Here is a 19,792-nt window from a genome sequence, read left to right on the forward strand (position 1 = left end):
TGTACTTATATATTTTTAAATACCTGCATGTAATTATTCATTTCAATGTTGAACTTTTTTCTTTACCCTTTAACCCACCCTTAAACCTAACCATACCACCAAACTTGTTCCTATCCTTATATATATCCCACTTTAATAGCAGCAAATGTGTTTTGCAATACAGCATGAACACAAGTACACTGTACCTAACTTTTATTTATTTATTACTAAAGTACATAGTTAAATACAGCTAATATAAAGTGTTGTAACATCGACATGTATTCATTAACATATCGTTATATTAGTAACGCTTTGCAGTCCTGTTCTCCATCTACATACTATGTACTTATTATAGTAATTACAATAACTTGATAATAACTACCTTTAAAACTAACCTTAAGTTTCCTTATATTACCCAGTACTTTCCTTAGGCAAGTACACTTAAGTGCAAATACTCTTGTGCAACCCTAATTTCCTTTAATGTAGAAAAGCAACATCATCATTAAAAAAATCTGTGCAGATAACATTCAAAGATTTCCTTACCTTCTGAAACTTCACACATATTTGAGGTAATTGATAAAAACAACAAAGTTGTTGCAATCATTTCCTTTGGCTGACTAATTTCAGGGGTTTAAACTGAAAGCAAGTGTCTGCAGATGCTAGCATCTGATTGGGATTATAATTCACAAAACCAATGAGAATACACAAATTGATGTAAAAATATGGATGCAGGGTTTATTGATTAAATCATTAGAACCCATTTGCATTCACTTCTTTACATTTATTCATAGTAAAAAAAACAAATCCACAGGGGTCCAACACGGAGGACACGGCAGGGATGGCGGAGGGAGGAAGGTCGTGTCGTGTCCTCATCAGAGTCACATTCTAATCATCTCATGCTCAAAGTTCCTCTTTGACCCATTTACAGGTCTCGATCACGTGCTGGTGTCCGACATGGACGTCTCCAGCATCATGTCGCTCTCATGCATGTCGCACTCTAAGAGGAAGCGCTGGAAAGCGTCGGTTTGTTTGTCGGTGTTAAAAGAGGGCGTTTCCAGGCACACGTTCACCTCTTCTACGGGTTGTGCTCGGCTCTCATTGCCGTCGGTAGATGTGTTGAGAATCTTCATCAGTGCAGGCGTGCTGAGGGTCTTTCTCACTTTGTCTTTAATGTCAGTTCCTGCAAAACAAGATAACTTACTAGCTGCAAGGGCACTATAAATCTGCAAATTTACAAAGCACACGGATGTTCTTACCAATGTAAGCATCCGAATCGCTGATATACATCTCAATGCAGTGGCCCAGCATGGTTACGGAAAACGTGTCATCCCTTTTAAGACCAAGTGCCTAAAAGAGGAGTTAATATGTTTGAAGTGCAGTAAACTCATAATTGATTGTAAAACGGACCAAAAACACAGAATTATGTCATTGTTATATATTCTCACAGTGTGAAAGTAGTCAATGGCGCTCTCAAAATCTCCCATGAGGCTGTGCACGTAACCGATGGCCGAGTAAGTAGAAGCGTTCTGTGGGATGAGGACCAAAGCTTGTCTGTGGTATTCGAGAGCCTGATCGTATTTCCTACAAAAACAAGATGAAAGCAATCACTGACCTGATTTTTCTCTACTGCAAAAAATAAAATAGACAAGCTCACCACTAACAAAGCAGTGAAAGTTATTCTCAACCACTGTAAACAAAAAAATGTTGAAACATTATTACTGAAAGTTCTTTAAGTATTTAATATGGAAGGCTGGGACTAATTTGCTATTCTGAACAATAAATCTCTAGCAACTTAACAATAGATGATTGTTAAAGAAAACCAGTTTTGCGTTTCCTTAATGAAAATACCTGATGAAGAACGTTGTTAAAGTTGGATGTGTGCTTAGGTTTCAGGTTTTATTTCTGAAATGCTCAGTTCTGCTCGATATATGTCTCATTTTCAGATGTGCCGATAAATGATTAAATACTTGGGAGAAAAAAACAAAACCAGTTCAGTATTCAAATATTACAATGGTTTTGTTACGCTGTAGATTTGGGATTTTAAACATACTACCAATAAATCTGGGAAATCTGCAAACTTAAATCTTTTTTTTTTGTATTCTCGTCGCTACATAATATTAAGGTTGAACCACTGGAGTCACATGGACTATTTTAATGATTTCTTAACTACCTTTCTAGGCTTTGGAAGTGGTAATAAGTAAGATCTTCATTTGTGTACAGAAGATGAACAAAGTTCTCATTGAGTTGGAACAACATGAAGGATAAGTAATTAATGACATCATTTTCATTTTTGGGTGAACTAACCCTTTAAGGTTCTTATTTTAATAAAACATCTGGTCACACTTTAGATTAGGGTCCAATTCTTACTATTAACAATGCCTTTCACCTCAAACTACTAATTACAGCTTATTAATAGTTAGTAAGGTATTTGTTAAATTTAGGTATTAGGCGGGATTAAGGAATGTAGAATATGATCATGCATAATAAGACAAAGCACATTAATTAAAAGAGAGCGAATATACTGGTAATATGCACGCTAATAAGCAACTAGCTAATGGTGAGAATTGGAAAATAGGCTAAAGCGTTTAACAAAAAAAACAAAGAGCTACGAAAAGATCCACAAAAACTTTGAATGCAGTCTGTATGTTTTGAGGTGAATTCATTGCAGAAGTTTGTAGTTAGGGTTAAGACAAATCATTATATTGATAGTCCAAACAAACTAACAAAAAATAAATAATCAAGCAGCCATTTAGAAATAAAGAATCATAAGTGGAATAATCTTCATGTGTGAATTGCAAGCTCTCCTTTGATATCCAGTGGGTGGACATGCATAATTCATCAAACACTAGAGTGACGGAACAAAACAAGCACCCTATTAAAGTGAAAAAACAAACAAACAAGATACACAAGAGAGGAGGGAAGCAATGTGACCATGCCTCCCAATTCATGCTCTTCCATTTAAACCACTTGAGACATTTTTAGAAACAGGCACTCACACTAGACATAATTCCAGGTTAGTGCATCCCTACGGCCCAGATCCTGCCTTTTTTAACTTGGATATAATGAGGTACTTAAGCTGCAATAATTGGCAATATGCATTGTAGTTTATATACCCAACCGTTATTATTTTTTTAAAATATTTTTGAAAGAAGTCTTTTACACTCACTAAGGCTGCATTTGTTTGATCAAGTAAAAAAAAAAAGTTAAATATTGTATAAAATTTTTTAAAATGATTATTTTCTATTGCAATATTATTGTAAAATTGAATTTATTCATGTTATGGAAAAGCTTCACTGTCACATGATCCTTCAGAAATCCTTCTAATATGTTGATTTGGTGCTTAAGAAACATTTCAAATCAAATTTTAAATATTTTTGTGAATATTTTGAAAATATTTTCTTTTAAGGATTCTTTGATGAATATGAAGTGATAACAACATTTTATGAAATGTCTTTGAAATTTGATTGGTAGTTTAGGTTAAAAAAAACAACAACAGAAAAAACGTTCAACCTACTTCAATTTCCGACAAACATGACCCAAATTGTTTAAGAGTGGCTCCCATTTGTCGACTGTCACCTGGAGAGAAATAATCATAAAGATTTACGATTTACATATATTTCCTACCATGCACCAACAAACAAGGTGTTAATGAATACACAAATCTTTGTCTATATAATACATTTTTGGTAAATGTCATGGAGTTGACCAATACACCCAGAACATTTCAAAAGATTTGTTGTCTATCCCCACAGAGGTAGAAAAGAGTCTTTAGACAAAGGCGCGATAAACTATACAAGAAATAACCACACACACACACACACACCTCAAGATCCTGTTTAGAATATCAATGGCAGTTGGAATAAAGGTCTTCGTATAGTTGGCCAAAGGTACTTCATACCATCTACCTGATGGAAGTACCTAAAAAATTTACTATATAGGGAATGAGAGGAATCTGACATAAATAACGAGGCTTTCCTTTTTACTGCTGCAGTGTAGAGATCAGACAGAGGTACTTGTTTCTCACCAATAATTTTACTAATAATATTTATAATCCTTTAGACTTTTTGTACTGAACAAAAACCAAACAAGCTGCACTTCACTCACAGCTATGCCATCTATTCTGATCAAAAACCAAGTGGAATTAAAGTTGGAAGCAGCCATGAAAGGGCCCTCATATATATATATCACAGTCACTGCGTAGTCTACATTGTGACTAACGTTATATAAACATGCAATATCATTGATGAAAAAAGACAAGTCTAAAATGTAGACTGAATGACACACTTTAAGCAGAACATCTCAAATGAAGATTGCTGAAATGCAGCTTACTTGTTTTCAGATCATCCATGCGCGAGAGAGAGCTCGCGTGTATATGGTTGCCAGATTGGACATGTTTAGGTAAAACACCGGATAGTATACATGTTCTTTTCACAGAAAAGCTGTTTGGGGGATTCATATTTCTGAAATCTGGCCACCGCAAACACGCAAGCTCTTTCTCGTGCACAGATGATCTGAAAACACCAATAAACAAGTAAGCTGCATTTCAGCAATCTTCATTTGAGATGTTCTGCTTAAAGTGTCATTCAGTCAGTCTGTGTTCTGTCAGGACTCACGAGCCCCTTCGCTGAACTGCTGTGAGCAGTGAGTGGCTGAAATAAGCCAATCAGAGCAGAGCTCAACATTGATATTCATGACTCTTCCAAATAAGGCAAAAACAGAGCATTACATCCTAGGGACAATTTATAGGGTTGTAAAATGGACCTGTAAAACTGTATCTGGACAATTTTTGCCCTTAAATAAACCACATACCCTCTATGTAGATATCAGAGAATAATTTAACATATTGTTTCAACTCATTTTAGGGCACCTTTAAATACCTCGCTATTAAAGCCATTTTGCTACATCTACTTCCGAAACCTCTATCAGACTTAAATGCACTCCACTTCTTCTCACTTCTGCATATGTAAAGTTTAATGAGTTTTCGAGCATGTTTAGACCCTCAAAAATGCAATTAATTCTGGAGAATAATAATAATAGACAGAGCAATTCCAATAGGGTCCTCACACCATCTCTGTTCAGGCCCAAAATACAATTAGATCATATAAGCAAGAGGCTGGTTACCTCATTTCCAATGGCTTTGATCTTTTCCATAGCATCTAGAAACAACTTCTCAGCTGTTTTATAACTGCAAAAAAAAAGCAATCATCAGCAAAAACACTAACCACTGATGAATATAGTGTGATTTTTTTTAAATCACTTACTCTCCATTTTGGAAGGCAACCACAGCAACCTCATGTATGACAAAGGGGTCTTCAGGTGCGATACTGAGGGCTTGGCTAAAGAAACGTTCTGCCAGCTTGGGGTTGTTAGTCAGGCCATACTCCAGACCAATGTAGAGCATGGGCAGGTGACATCTGTTCAAACAGGAAGCCAGAAAGTTTTTTTCTAGTGTAATAGCTTTACCAATTTCAAAACACAAGTCATACTAGAGAGGGAAAAATTCTCGTGTTTATTTATTTAAAGTACTGCAGGTCTACAAACCCTTTCATGAGCTGGGCAGCAGTGAAGTACGCAGCCATGGCCTGATCGTGCTCACTCTCCACAGCAAACGAGTGACCGTATGCAATCCACGCCGGCCCGTATGTGCGCTCCAGTGTGGTGGCTTTACTGTGGAAGGGAATTTTGGTTTTAACCACAAGTTTCGCCAACAGATCTACTGTCATCATTACGAAACCATTTCCCAGATTTACCACAAAAACATGTTTTCTGAAAATGACCTGTGGCTTGATTTCTGTAGTATCAGCATTCAAAAGTTTTCCCATATATATAATAGGGCAAAAGGTTACAATACTTAAAGGTAGGGTAGGTAGGACTGATCTAAAACACTTTTGTCCAAATTTGTTTAAAATTTCTTTATAGGTCAATACATAATTAAAATGTAAGTACTCTGAAAAGGAGAGTATAAAAATCGAGTGACTCTAGGCTTTTAAATCTTTGGCTTGGGCGACTGTCACTCTCTCTCGCTACCATAGTGACCACCGTTTCGCTAGAGGATCTGCCCACATGCGCGCTTGTTTGATTTGAGCAGTTCAAGAGGCAAGAAACCTAGGCAAAATAATGGCAGAGAAAGAGCATTCAAAATTCACAGTGCAGGGTTTTACAGTCAGCAAAGGAAAACAATGCAAAAAGGAAAGACAGTACGAGAAAAGGCAATGCAAAGAAAGTCTTTGGATAAACAAAGAAATCAAACGCGAGTAAATATCTGCGTGGCTTTTCAACGATGGTGAGAACTGAGGGACCTGGAAAACGACTCACTGCTGGCTGTATTTCTGCTGGACAGGTAATCTTTCATTTTGATTATACATTTTTTTGGTATATGTTTTCATGAAGCATGTATCAAGAGCACATGAAGCTGCCTAATATAGCTAATAACATTACTTAGCATAAAGTTACAATGTTATACACTTAGCCATTAGTGGAGATGATAAATACTCAATATGCTTTGCTCAAGTTGATCGCTGTTGTGTTGAATTTCGCAAAATTTAACTTTAGATAACAAAAAGCTGGTACACCGCATCCAGGAACTTTTTTTTAGAACTAAGTTAGCTTTAGCTACCACTAATCAACAATGCTTTCATCATGGAAACTACATGCACAACACAGTATATGTTATGAATCTTACACAAAATTCATCTTCATTACAGTATAACTGATGTTATTGGAAAAACATGATGCTACCCGTTTTCTTTGCCTTATAAATATAACTAGCTCGTTACCAAATCAAACAAAAATATACTTTAAACTTTACCAGTACCGGCATTCTAGCTTGATAGTGAGTACTAAAAGATCTTAGAAAACATGATACATCTTATTTGTCTCTAAAAACATCTTATTTGTTTATATTCATACTGATAAAGTTTGATTTTTTTATTACATGTGATTCTGACATGATGAGACTACATGCACACCGCTCGTCTAAGGTAAATAATGCGTCTTCCAGCTGATTGGTCGGTGAGGCGCGTTCATGTGTTTTGGGCGTGGCTTTGGAAAGAGCCCAGAAGGGAGAAGGTGGAGTAAGTGGAAAAATTAGCTGTCTTTAAAACAGTCTTGAGAGGTCTACAGACACTCAATTTTTATACTTTCTTTTTCAGAGTACTTACATTTTAATTATGTATTGATATATAAAGAAAGTTTAAACAAATTTGGAAAACAAAAGTTTTTTAACCAATTCCTACCTACCCTACCTTTAAATACTGACAGACACAAATGTTTTTCTTCAAAACATATTAATGTCTAACGTATGTTAGACATTATATGACAATTTTAGTAAAATGGTAACACTTTACAAGGTTTCATTAGTTAACATTAGTTAATGTATTAACTAACATGAACTAACCATGAGCAGTACATTTGTTACTGTATTTGTTCATCTTTAGCTCCATTCGCACGGGACTAGTATTATCTAGCATGCAAAACTCAGATGTGGGGGAGTCATGTCTAAATCTCAGTGGTCCCTAGATAATACTTATTCCGTGCGAATAGTTATTTTGTTAACGTTAGTTCATATAAATCCAGCTGTTCACGGTTTGTTCATGTTTGTTCATAGTACATAATTTTAATATTGCATTAGTAAATGTTGAAATTGACCTGAACAAAGATAAATAAATGCTTTATAAGTGCAGTTTATTATTAGTTCATGTTAACTAATGTAGTTAACTATGTTAACTAATGTTATCTAATTAATCTTATTCTAAATTGTTACCAGTAAAATATTTCAAATATTTTTGTGGTTATGCTCATCTAGGTTGCATTTTTTAAATTGGAAATACAGTACAGTTTCACTCTGAAAAATTATTGTAATTTAAAATCAATTTTCTATATTTTAAAATGCAGTTTATTCCTGTAATGGCAAAGCTGAATTTTCAGCATCATTACCCCAATCTTCACATAAACCTTTAAAACATTTTAATATGCTGATTGGTGCATACGAAAATTGTGCTGATTAATATGGTTATTTTACATAAACATTTTTTTAAATTATTATTCTTTGATGTATAGTAATTTCAAAACAAGAGCATTTATTTATTATATTATTATAAGTTTTTACTGTCACTTTTCATAAATGTAATGCATCCTTTCTAAACAAAGCAATCAGGTAGATGTCTTTCAAACTTTGAACTAAAAAGTTCACAAAGCAAACACAGTCATACCTGAGATACCGCCTTGCATGTTCGTTTTTATGCCCAACCATGAGGTAGTAACATCCAACAGCAAACCACGAAACCTTGGAGAGGTTCACAGAGAAAGAACTGATAAGAAAACAAATCACATGAATCTTAACCGAAACTAGTGTTCTGAACATCTCATTTTTACTCACTGGATTGCTGGGATACAAATCCACCAGTTTATGAGAGAGGTAAAACAACTCTAAAGAGACAATATATGGTAAATGGCACGATTCCACATTAAAATACGACACTTATATTAAACCTGAAATCAATATTCATCTCATACCATTTGCTTTGCTCAGCTCAACGAGGGTTCCTATGTGCACCGGTAAACAGTTGGCATGAAATGGGTCTTTTACCATAACCCTTTAATAAAAAACAAAATATTAGATTTCAACCTTTCCATAAATATAAAACTGAACATTAGATACCAGTGTTTTGCAGACTTACATTGATGTAAGTGAGTAGCACATTTTAAAGTCACAGTTGTAATAATGTCGCTCCGCAAGGGACACAACAACATCCAAGTTGTTCTGGAGACCGTTGACTATATCTGGGACGACCATCTCGCTAGGTTTGTTATACTGGAAGAGGAGAGTTGCTGATTAGCTCTTCAGTAAGCCCTTCAAAACCATTGACTGAATAAAAAGGTACTTCAAATTCTCATAGTAATTTGTGCATGTTCTTTATTTTAAAACTGAAGACTAAACACACTACAAAATCAGGACAAAAAATTAACAGCATCTTATCTGTGTGATGACGTAATTGTTAGCTATTTCATAATTATGTACATTAGGGATGCACCGATATTTCGGCCGCTCCGTCCCTCAGTGTTCAGCACACAGGACAGGTTTCACTCTGGATTTAGCTGTTAACTCTACACGAGGTGACGCTCTGCTCAATGTTCCTCTCTATGGGTTAAACGGATCGTAGTTGATCCTTGCGGACCAGGCCCCACGGTTTGACATGCTCGTGTTATGCGGATTAATTGCTAAGTTTTACCATCAATACGATACTTGCGCGTTGTTGTCTACAGCGCATTTCAAAACAGTAAACTGATTCCTCTTTTGCATCTCTGTGTGCTTGAATTGACACAAACACAAAATGATGTCAAAATACTAGTCTCTCCAATTATTCTCGTGAACACAGTTGGTTATGTTGTGAACGCAAAGAGTTTAGAAATAAATCTGATGTGCATCAATATATTGGATCTGTGCATTTGGTCTTAAAATAACAGCAGCCTATAAATTAATGTTAATATCTGTACCTGAATGAATACACTGCTGCATTTAGAGCTCAGTTGTAACATTGCTATACTGTATTTATTTATGTGCTGTAATTAGTGTAATTAACCCACCTCCACCTATATATATATATATACACCTATATTATATATATATATATATATATATATATATATATATATATATATATACACCTATATTATATATATATATATATATATATATATATATATATATATATATATATACGAACGAACACACACACACACCTATATTATATATATATATATATATATATATATATATATATATACATATATACAATTTTTAAAGCCTAATATTAATATAATTATACAAAATTCAGCAAATTTAAAATAAGACATTTTTAAAAAGCATTTTCGGTTTCGTTTTTTTTTTTTTAACAAGAACATTCCGAATTTTCAGTTTCGCCCCAGAATTTTGGTCCATCCCTAGAGTAAATCATAGCAAACCATCTTTGGTGCAAAAATATTTCACTTATTTTGTCCTCATGAGAGTTGAAATATAGAAAGGAGGCCCTCTCACCTTCTTTAACTTATTTTCAAAAAGGAAATGCAGCAATTCCACTTCCTCTTCTGTACACTGTTGACTTAAGGGCAGAGAATCCAAGAAATCTTTTTCTACAACAAGATAACATTTTATGAATTTGAAAGAATTTATTCATTTTATCCAAGGTGACTTTTAAATGAAGAAAATGATGACATTATAAATATAGGTCAGAAAACAAAACGCTAAATAAAAATGTAAAGGCATCATATCTTTCTTATGATTTTTTACAATAGCTTTTGTTTGGTCCACTTACAGTGTTAGTTAAGCAACTTACAAACAGCGACTAAAGAATTTTAAACATTGCATGTCCATATGAAGAGTTTCTCTAACCTTCTTGGGCGGTTAGCATGTGATGGGACGTCAAAAGGTCAAAGGCTTCAAAGCAATAGACATCCAGTTTCAAGGCCTCTTTGTAGCTAGACGTGGCTAGGGGTCTGTTGTCCATGGCATCATAGATCTTCCCCCGCAGGAGACAGATGGAACTATTGATCTGAGAGAAAAGGCCACACGGTGTAAAATATCCAGTCAACCACTTATGCCATTCAAATACCAAGTTTTTTTTCTAAACACTGAGCAACAGGGCTCCATCATTCAGGCACAGTGCAAACATCAAATATAATAAACAATCAATAACAAGATATCTAATAAATAATGAGTTGGACTCACTGAGGCAGGAGACATTTCCCATTCCTTTACGGTTTCCCTTGAGCCATTATCCTCCTTTACATTCTTGTCCAATAATCTTTTACTGGCTGCTTCCTCCATGTCCAGTATGTCCAGAGCTTGTTGATATTCTTTGGCAGCATACTGAACATTTAAGCAGAAATCATTGATTATTTTTTTTTTAAGTTTTAGGAAAAAACAGTCTTTTTCCCATCCCTTGCAATTTATTAAATGTCACCATGTAAAATCCTACAAATTGTCCTTCAAAAATAACAAAAAAGTCGTATATATTGTATATTGGCATATATAAAACAAATCCAATTTGTGGCATTAATGTAAATACTCACGTGACATCTTGCAGCTAGATACTGACAGGCTCCATACAACTGAAAACCAAACACAAACAAAGTCTATCATAAATAACAAGAATATTATACTTCTTTATTAATTCCCTTGAACATTAAGTTGATTTGTTTACTCTATTATATTGCATTAATGCACTTCAAAGGTTTCAGTGAAATACATTTGTGTGAATTATTTTACAAGGTTAAGTGTTTAAAAGACTGCAAATTGTAGAACTAAGAATATGTTACTATTAAAATGACTTCTTTCTCTTCCCCTAAAAAATCAATAGCGCTTACCTTGTCAAGTTTCCGAGATCTGAGCGCATGAGAGGCTCTGTGATACTGTGCTGTCAAATAAAGGCACTGCGCTAACCAATAAATATCTTGAGGATCCTCTATAAGAGATTAAACAGTCTGTGATTAATCCAATAGACAGTTGAGAGTCAAGCTAATTTAATTAAAACAAAATATGCATTTTTTTTTAATCTTAAACCTATCTATATTAACAACTGCTATTTGACAATATCCAAACTGTTCAGGAGGAGGAAGACACTTACCATGTGATAAGGATGATACTTTGTCAGCCCAGAATAGAGCACTTTGATACTGTTGCTATAAAACAGATCATGCAAAAATAAGAGGGAAACTACATTTGATTCAGATTTTCACTCTTAAGATTCAATTAGACTTGTATTTACCAATCAACATTAGTGCAGTTTGTCACAAGCACAAGTGCAGTTTGACGTGCACAACCCCTCATAGATGTTATATTGCGTATCTATTCCTAAGAATACAATATTCCAAAACAACATGATGACATATCTATTATTAATAAATAATTGTGTTATTTTAAGAAGCTTTCAAACCTGTTAGCATGAAAGCCATCTAGATAGCTTCGTAAGTACACAAACTATTTCCCAATTCATTGTACCAACTCTACCCCATTCCTTTTCTATAATATTCCGATAACGTAATGTCATATGATCAGCTTCATACAATCAGAAATTAATAAGATCAAATGTATGTAAATTAAAGCTAAAGTGCTCATGCTAATATACTGCCTCTTCTTACCTGATCAATGTAGTGTCTCACTCTTTTACGAAGCCTGTCAAGATTCATGGTGATTGTACTGTTTGTCAAATACAAAAAACTGTCATTCTTGTCAAATGCAATAGACTGAAAATGGGTTTGTAAGACTGATCCTCTGTGTGGAGATTGAAGCCCGCGGTTAGCATAAAACGTGTGTTACATTGATACCACTCCGTGGAGAAACACAGATTTTGTCACGTTCCGTCATTTAAAATTACTTGTACTGAAGTATTAAATGTACTGGAAGTAACAACGCAACAAAAATACAAATTTCAGTGAAAATACTTTTTTTGTACATACGGAGAGTATTATAACATACACATAACCACAAATAATTAAAAGAAATACAGCAATACATAAATACACAAGCCCTCAAACGTCAACGTAAAGCTTCTTTGGATTATAAACACATTGCCGCCCTCTTGTGGTACACAAGGAAATCGCATTGCACAAACTCATTTCCGCCATTAATGGACCAAAATAAAAACCCCGTCATCATTTAATCACCCTCATGCAGTTCAAGATCCACAAGGCTTTCTTTCTTCTGTGCAACACATATTTTATATTATACAGGCAGAATGACAGCCTAAAATCTAGTATTCCACAGAAGAAAGTAATCAGCTACATAACATACTTTTTTTAAAAAAAAAATAGCCTAAATTAAGTGAAATAATAATTTATTTTGAAATATACTTCAATTTCTCCTGTGTTCAATCCACTAAAACAAAATATCTGCCTGTGATGTGAAATTTTGAGATTAATTTAAGGATTTAAAAAAAGGCTACAAAAAGTTACAATATTATTAGCAAAGCTTTGTATATTCCTACATACATTAAGTTCATTGTAACAGAATGGATGAAAGACAAAAAGAGAAAAGATGACATACGGGCGACCTAGAGGCCAGATACAGTACTGAACGTGTTGCAGAACATTTGGTCTGACATCAATATTTTCAACACTGCAGATTTGGCACTCTCTTTGGTGAGAAGGAAGCCACTCCTGAAAAAGATGAACATTACAGCATGCCTGTTTTTTTCTATAAGCCATGTGACAAATCTGAAAGCTCTTGGAAGAAAACTGTGGTCTGAAGACAATAAAATGAACCTCAATGTTCTGGATGTTTGGTGCAAACCAAATTACTCCATCCCTACTATCATGTTCTGGGGTTGCTTTGCAGGATGCAGGATGAATGGCAGAACGGTTTGAAGCACTGCGATTAATGAAGTGAGATATTAATATTCTGGAATGATTATTTTGATTCGTAAGTGTGTTGAATTTGTGATACTGATGGAAGAATGTTTCAAAGTGAAAGTTAGCGAACCCTCTTGTTGTCCAAGGCAATTATATGAGTCCTGTTAAAGAATAACAGGGTTGTTGTAGATTGAGAAGAACGTAAAGGGCAATAATTTATTTCTTAACATAAATCTGGTAAACAAAAAAGGTGTAACACTGAACCGCGTTGTTACAAGTTCTGCAACAGGGCAGATGACACGTTTGACCTAAAATCACACAAGAACATGGTATGGAGGCATCTTTTTTTTTAGACCACACTTTTCTTTTCTTTCATATGTCTCATATTTCATATAATAAAACATTACTGATAATACATTTCTCTCTGTACATACTGCTGCAGTAGATACAGTATTTTACAACTGTAACAATAGTGCTGGTGTTGCGAGCCACATGCTGCGCTGCCCATGAAAGTCTGGCTTAAAATGTGGACATGATCAGCATCAAGTCCTGCATGAGATACACACCCAGACAGATGGGTACATAATCTAAAACGAAACTGGAGAGACTATTCCATAATTCACACTGTAAGGAGTGAGTAGGCAATGAGGACTCTGCCCTATAGAGTGACACTGATTGCTATGGAGATGAGGTACTAGGTTCAAAGATATCCACCCAAAATCTCCAAGGGTTTCGGGCTAGAATTGAGTAGCCAGTGCAAATATAGCTGGCCATGTGCATTTGATGGCTCTATCAGAAATCTTGAGTCTCACGCTCTTGTCCTTCCCATATGGTGTGTGGAAGTCTGAGTTGTCTTTTCCATCATGTTTTCCTTTTGCAAAGCTTGTCGGTTTCAAGTGTTTCTCTTAGTTCTCTCTTTTTATGTTTACAAGTCTTTAAAAAAACTACAAAGTCAATGAGGCGACCAAGGTGCGAGTTCTCGCCCAGTGGTAGCATTACTATACAGTTTTGCGTTTTGATCCCATCACGATTGGCCGAGCGTATTCCACAAAGTCATCAATGAGTACAGGCCATGCTCCTGAAACAAAACAGGTCATCACATGATTAAAATCCATCTTAATCTATGAACAAAGGCAGCCAATTTACATTATAACTTCAAAAATTCAGAACAAAACAACAAAAATGAATGTGTCTCACCTTCTTCATCATAGTTTGACATGTCATCTGCAATCATGTTGCCGAAATCCAGAAGCAAGTTCCATGTGTCTTTGGGAATTGATCTTTTATGATGCTCCTGCGCAAAATAAGGGCAGAGACTAGAGAGCATCTAAATTAATTGCTAAAGGAAATTATTCCACTGTGTAGTTAATGTGTTGCGTAGCAGCCCGAAAAAACCCATTTTAATTTGTATTGAGTCCTACAGAGGGGTCAAAAGTCCAGTGCTGTAATGACTTACCAATAAAAATCGGTTCCAGAGGTCTAGGAACTTAAAACGTCCAGCCAGAACCAGGTTCCAATATGCTACTGCCATCTCTAAATCTGTAATGAAAAACAAACAAAAAAAACCAAGAAGAAAGACGGTTGTTAAGAGTGAAGATACACAACAATGCAGAAAGAAAAAAACACATTAAGGTGTCATTACCTAAACCTTTTTGTCCAGGATTCTTGGCAAAGTTGAAAGTGAACTGGTAGAAATCTTTAAACTTTCCACTGTCTTTCAGATCCTGTTCTAATCTGGGCAGAAGAGCTCGAAGTTTCTCCGGACTGTCACAGCTGAAGAAGATATGAAAAGTTTAGGCCCATCATTAGTCAGTCTAATCACTGGCTCATATACATGTCCTTCATACATTCATCAAGATGAATATGAAATGTGCTGTTATTAATTTCACCCTGACTTCTTCCATTCTGCCAATTTCGCAATTTCACTTAGCAAATCCCAACAAGCAAAATAATTAGAGAGACAGCAACACGTATTCTTCTGTGGTCATTAGAGCCGAGGACTGTCACAGAAACTATTTCAGTATATTTTATGTGTGACATTCCAAAACTTATCAGAGTTGTTCATTACAGAATGATAATCCCGGCTGACACACTCCCCAGATATTTTCAAAATAATGACTAAGTTAAAGTAATGATTTCATAGCCCACCCCAATTCTGTCATTCCATCAATGAACTCTTTTTTGCTGAATTCACACTGTGTTGCCGCACGGAATTTCCATGCCACAACCAGAACACTGATGCTCGCTGGATCCAGATTGAGGTCATCACAGAACTGTTGAATTCCATCAATCCCAATCTTATTCTCATCCTGAGGATCTGAGGGAGAGTAAAGAAGAAAAAAAAACACTTAGGTCACTAAAAAAATAGTTTCGGTTCAGCAAAACAAACATTTCTGATAGGAATTCAACATTTAAAAGGGCAGAGAACCTTTTTTCTTTAGGTTTTGCTGGCTCTCCTTCGTCCCAGTGGTTTTGGGCTTCATAATAACACGTGAATGCATGAAGTTTGTTTATTAAGTTCCAGCCATTTTTTCCTTCGCTCACTGGTGTGCGACCTCGACCTGCAGGTCTTGTTTCATTGCTCTAACAGGAACGGCTTGTTTGGACCGGCTTGTTTTTTCACTTAAACATACTTTTAATTAATTTTAAAAGTTTTATTCCATTATGTTTTTGTTTGATTGAAGTCACAACTTTACAGAGGCGACAGATTGTTCTTCCAGATTGTTACGTACATCCGAGTTAAAGGGATTATAGTAAAAAGAAAAAAATGTAGGGTTGGGACTTGGTTCCGAATGCAAACTTACAGTCCCTTGTAAGGGCCAGGTTCATGAGGATGCAATAATTGGAGAAGCCTGCCATAGGTCACCAGAAAAAAAGTCTGCCGTTTCACCAGAAAAGTTATGACATTTTGACATTAAAAAAGAACCATAAGCATTAAGCATAGAATTGTTCACAATAAGATCATTAAGATTAGATAGGGAGGTATTTATTTTTTTAAAGAAATGTAATGCCAACTTTAAGCACTGGATAAGAACTACATAAAGTGAACATGTTATTTTTATTATTAGTAACTCAGTGGAACTGCATGACACAGCTGGTCGTGTGATCTCAAAATGACAGCCACCATGAGGGTGTAACCTACTCTTTGTAGAAAACTAAAATAGCATTACATTTTAATCATAGTAAAAAAGAATAGAACAAAATTCAAAAGTAGCTATTTCTTTATGGGTTTGCCTTTTTTAAATAAGTAAAATATCACCTTTAAGCATGCAATGGTACTCTCAAGCACAGGACAGCAGGCATAATAAATATCAGAATTAGAAAAACTCACCTTTATATCGATTGTAAAGCTGCTCCAGCTTTTTTCGGTCCACCGAGCTTTTCATGGATTCCTTGTGGTACAAATCTGGGTTCTGAAAGTAGTTGTCGGTGGCCACCTCTAGTTTCCAGTCATTTTGAGTGAGGCAGTATACGGCGGTCTTCTCCCCGGCTTGAGTGAAGGACATGAACTGCCGTACCTTGTCCTTTTGGGAGGATTTTAGCTTATGCTGTGTGGACACAAAAGATATGCCCTCAGACATGAACTCAGACAGACGGAGGAATACACTCAGCAGTGTGTACAAACAGAAAGAGACACAAACTAACATACAGAGAGAAAAAATTGCACACATTCAGGCACAAGACTAAAGCTGACAACTGGAACAATCGTAAACAAAGCGTTGAACAAACGTCCAGACCAATGTGTCAATTTAAAAGAACATTCTACCGGTTATAGCAAGTTCGACTGAAGCACCAAGCATGTGAGGAACTGTGACAGGCCACTTGTGCTTGGCATGTAATATGAGATGGCAAGCTGAGGGCGGCCAGTGCAAAACAACCAGGTTACCCCACAGTTATTTCCATCTATGCTCAGTAAGCTGTTTTTGCTCTATTTCGTTAAACAAGTTGAACCATTTTGACTGGGCAATCTAAAAACATGAAACCAGAACACATTGTGAAAAAGTTTGATTCGTGTTTAAATGGTATTGCAATCTGGTAAATAACCAGGCTACTATTGGGGGCTGGGTTAAAAAGGCAGGGCTAAAGGACTGACGTTTGACATTTCATGGACTGGGTATGGATGTCACTGAACCCTCCTGTTCTGCTGACGTTGACTCCCTGGTTGTTTGGGGTCCCACAGACCCCTATTGTATATGTGTAAAGTAACAGCAGACATTTAAAAATATCAATAATATCAGCGCAGGGTTTTTTTTTTTTTACTTGGGGACTGACACCATAACAGATACATGCTTTGTTTATAATGTAAATATAATGTCATCAAAGTGAAGGAATCAGATCGCATGCATTTTAGAAAAGTCATGACGTTCACTCTTTACAACATTAGGTACGATTTTGATATATTATAAAGGGGCTTGGGGTCTCTAAAACCCACAACAGAACATCAGGGTTAACAGCGTGCATATTTGGCTAAAGCACAGAATAATATTAATTCTCAATATGACATGCATTACATAGGATATGATTCCAGAACACCTAGGCAGAAAGGTACATCCTGAACTCCCTAAATATCAACAACTGACCTTCCTGCCCATACAAAACATACACACAATTATGATCATTCTCGGTGCGACACGCACAGACAACGACTGGTACAAGACGTGGGATATATTCGTTTGCTAGATCTTCACCGTCGAACACAGAAGCAAAAAACGACAGAAATATTATTAAATTCTATGTCACCTACCATTTTATCACCCGCTGTTTGACCAAATTGATACCCAATGCTCCCATGTACGACTGCGCATGCGTGTAGGCATCAAGGGAATGCGCTAGAACAGCAGCGAGTCTGCGCGGTAAAACAGTTAAGTATTGGGAGTTGTAGTTTGTTAAAACCTGCGTTCCGTAGTTCTGTATGTGATTATAACCTTTCAACCAGTGTTGGTAATAACTAATTAAATGTAGCGACGCTACTGAACTACATTTAACTATATTTTCTATAGCGTGACAGACAGTAGTTCAGTTGTTTTTCCTCCCTCTCGTACGAACTGTCCATGAATCAGTTCAGGCGGTTCAAATGATTCACTCGTTGCGAGTGTCCAATTCCAATTCATTTTAGAGAATCGGTTTGGTCAGACGGCTCATATGTGTTATGAATCTTTTCAAAGGGGATTCATCGATTTCTTGTGAGTTATTGTCGTATTTTTGCTGAGTAGCTGCACACGATTGGAAGCCTAGTTTCACAGCAACCTAGCCTTTCTGCGTTGATGTACATCATGACACATTAAAAACAATATATTGTAGCTGGCTTCTACTGATAGTTCATACTTTTAAACAAGTAAAACATATTTTTAGAATAATTTTAATAATTTTAATTAGTATAATTCCACCTTCAGGTTATGGTACACGTCTTTTTGCTGTAAAATCTTTAATGATTTGTATGAAGTAAACACCTTGTTAGTAGCCTGATATTGATGAATATTTCAGTTTACTTGATTATCCACACATCTTTTTTTTTTTTAAATCATGTTAAAATGTGTCAAACAACAGGCTTTTGAGGAATATTCTCAGTAATGTATGGCATTTATACCCCCCGTTAAAATGTTAATTTGATAATGAAAGTGCATTTAAATCATTGTACTAAGTCATTATGGTGAGTAATGTGAATGTGATAAATCATATTTATATGAATTTTATGTAAATTGTCTGCTATACCATTTTAAAAATCTCTTTAGCCTATAAGACTATAATCTTACTTTTTGTCTTAATGTATTTTTCCTTCTTGAGTGTGCGCTCCATATTGTAATAAAATGGGCCATCAAAAAATAAAATACAAAACATAAAACACAGTTGCTAAAAATGTTTTATTAGATTAATATTAGTATGTAAATATTCAATAAACTGTTAGCCTATTTCAAACATGTTTACTATTTTTTTCTAAACATTATGTAATATGTCAGGCTTTACAGAGTTAAACAAACTAGCCTATTTATATAATGTAAAATCTAATAAAAATCATGGGGGAAATTCTAAATGTTACTCTGTCATCTCTCAGTAGCACAATCTGCAGACTCTGCCAGCATAATCTAACACTGGTTATGACCTACTTTTGAGCATGTTCAGCTGACCAGTGCAGTATGGCTAAACCTTTGAGTGGATAACAGTGCTGGATGTTTAGCGTGAACAAAGCAAAACAGACTGATTTGAACATGTATTATAATTTTTAAAAAGTAAAATAGTTTGTTACATAGCACTTTTCTCTGCATCCAACATGCTTTTTTTGGAAGGGGAATCTTCTCAACCACCACCAGCAGTGCATCACATGCAGCATCCACCTGGATGACAGCGTTTGAAGTGGCCTATAATTTGTACCTCTTTATTCGGGGCTGAACATATTTCATGTTGTAAGTCGAGTTACCTGCTGCTCAGAGTGTTTCAGTAACTCTTAACAAGAGCAAGTGGAAGACCT

The 19,792-nt window shown here is 35.5% G+C and overlaps 2 protein-coding genes across 4 annotated transcripts; both read right to left on the reverse strand.

Annotated features, from left to right (window-relative positions):
• Positions 1-688: 688 nt before the first annotated feature.
• On the reverse strand, positions 689-12,649 carry cdc16 (cell division cycle 16 homolog (S. cerevisiae)). The gene is made up of 18 exons (XM_067444189.1): positions 12,118-12,649; positions 11,604-11,658; positions 11,344-11,441; positions 11,050-11,088; positions 10,706-10,846; positions 10,370-10,529; positions 10,016-10,110; positions 8,658-8,791; positions 8,494-8,573; positions 8,357-8,406; positions 8,190-8,263; positions 5,521-5,646; positions 5,241-5,393; positions 5,101-5,164; positions 3,494-3,555; positions 1,425-1,560; positions 1,236-1,326; positions 689-1,159 (listed from the first exon to the last, which is right to left on the reverse strand). Exons 1-18 carry the CDS (start codon positions 12,163-12,165, stop codon positions 915-917), a joined length of 1,851 nt encoding a protein of 616 aa, XP_067300290.1. The 5' UTR covers positions 12,166-12,649; the 3' UTR covers positions 689-914.
• Positions 12,650-12,780: 131 nt separating this feature from the next.
• dcun1d2a (DCN1, defective in cullin neddylation 1, domain containing 2a) lies at positions 12,781-18,357 on the reverse strand. 3 transcript variants are annotated; one of them, XM_067444190.1, is made up of 7 exons: positions 18,071-18,352; positions 16,658-16,874; positions 15,475-15,643; positions 14,969-15,099; positions 14,783-14,865; positions 14,524-14,620; positions 12,781-14,404 (listed from the first exon to the last, which is right to left on the reverse strand). In XM_067444190.1, the coding sequence occupies exons 1-7, from the start codon at positions 18,071-18,073 to the stop codon at positions 14,325-14,327; spliced, it is 780 nt and encodes a 259-aa protein (XP_067300291.1). In that variant the 5' UTR covers positions 18,074-18,352; the 3' UTR covers positions 12,781-14,324. The 3 variants fall into 3 exon arrangements, 2 of the variants coding, with proteins under 2 accessions (XP_067300291.1, XP_067300292.1); XM_067444191.1 differs by lacking the exon at positions 18,071-18,352 and adding an exon at positions 17,093-17,216; XR_010905052.1 differs by having other exon boundaries at positions 14,352-14,404; positions 14,524-14,642; positions 18,071-18,357.
• Between the last annotated feature and the right edge of the window lie 1,435 nt (positions 18,358-19,792).

Source organism: Pseudorasbora parva, chromosome 5 (genome assembly GCF_024679245.1).
Source record: "Pseudorasbora parva isolate DD20220531a chromosome 5, ASM2467924v1, whole genome shotgun sequence".
In the NCBI taxonomy this organism is placed as follows: domain Eukaryota; kingdom Metazoa; phylum Chordata; class Actinopteri; order Cypriniformes; family Gobionidae; genus Pseudorasbora; species Pseudorasbora parva.

Excerpts from the sequence above, each read along its gene's own strand:
- cdc16 (XM_067444189.1), bottom strand. The coding sequence starts at position 12,165 with ATGAATCTTGACAGGCTTCGTAAAAGAGTGAGACACTACATTGATCAG. Across the intron at positions 11,442-11,603 it reads AGTATCATCCTTATCACATG|AGGATCCTCAAGATATTTAT; the intron begins GTAAGTGTCTTC and ends AATCTCTTATAG. Across the intron at positions 8,264-8,356 it reads ATTTGTATCCCAGCAATCCA|GTTTCGTGGTTTGCTGTTGG; the intron begins GTGAGTAAAAAT and ends AACCTCTCCAAG.
- dcun1d2a (XM_067444190.1), bottom strand. Across the intron at positions 15,644-16,657 it reads GCTTTACAATCGATATAAAG|ATCCTCAGGATGAGAATAAG; the intron begins GTGAGTTTTTCT and ends ACTCTCCCTCAG. Across the intron at positions 14,866-14,968 it reads TCCTGGACAAAAAGGTTTAG|ATTTAGAGATGGCAGTAGCA; the intron begins GTAATGACACCT and ends TTTTCATTACAG.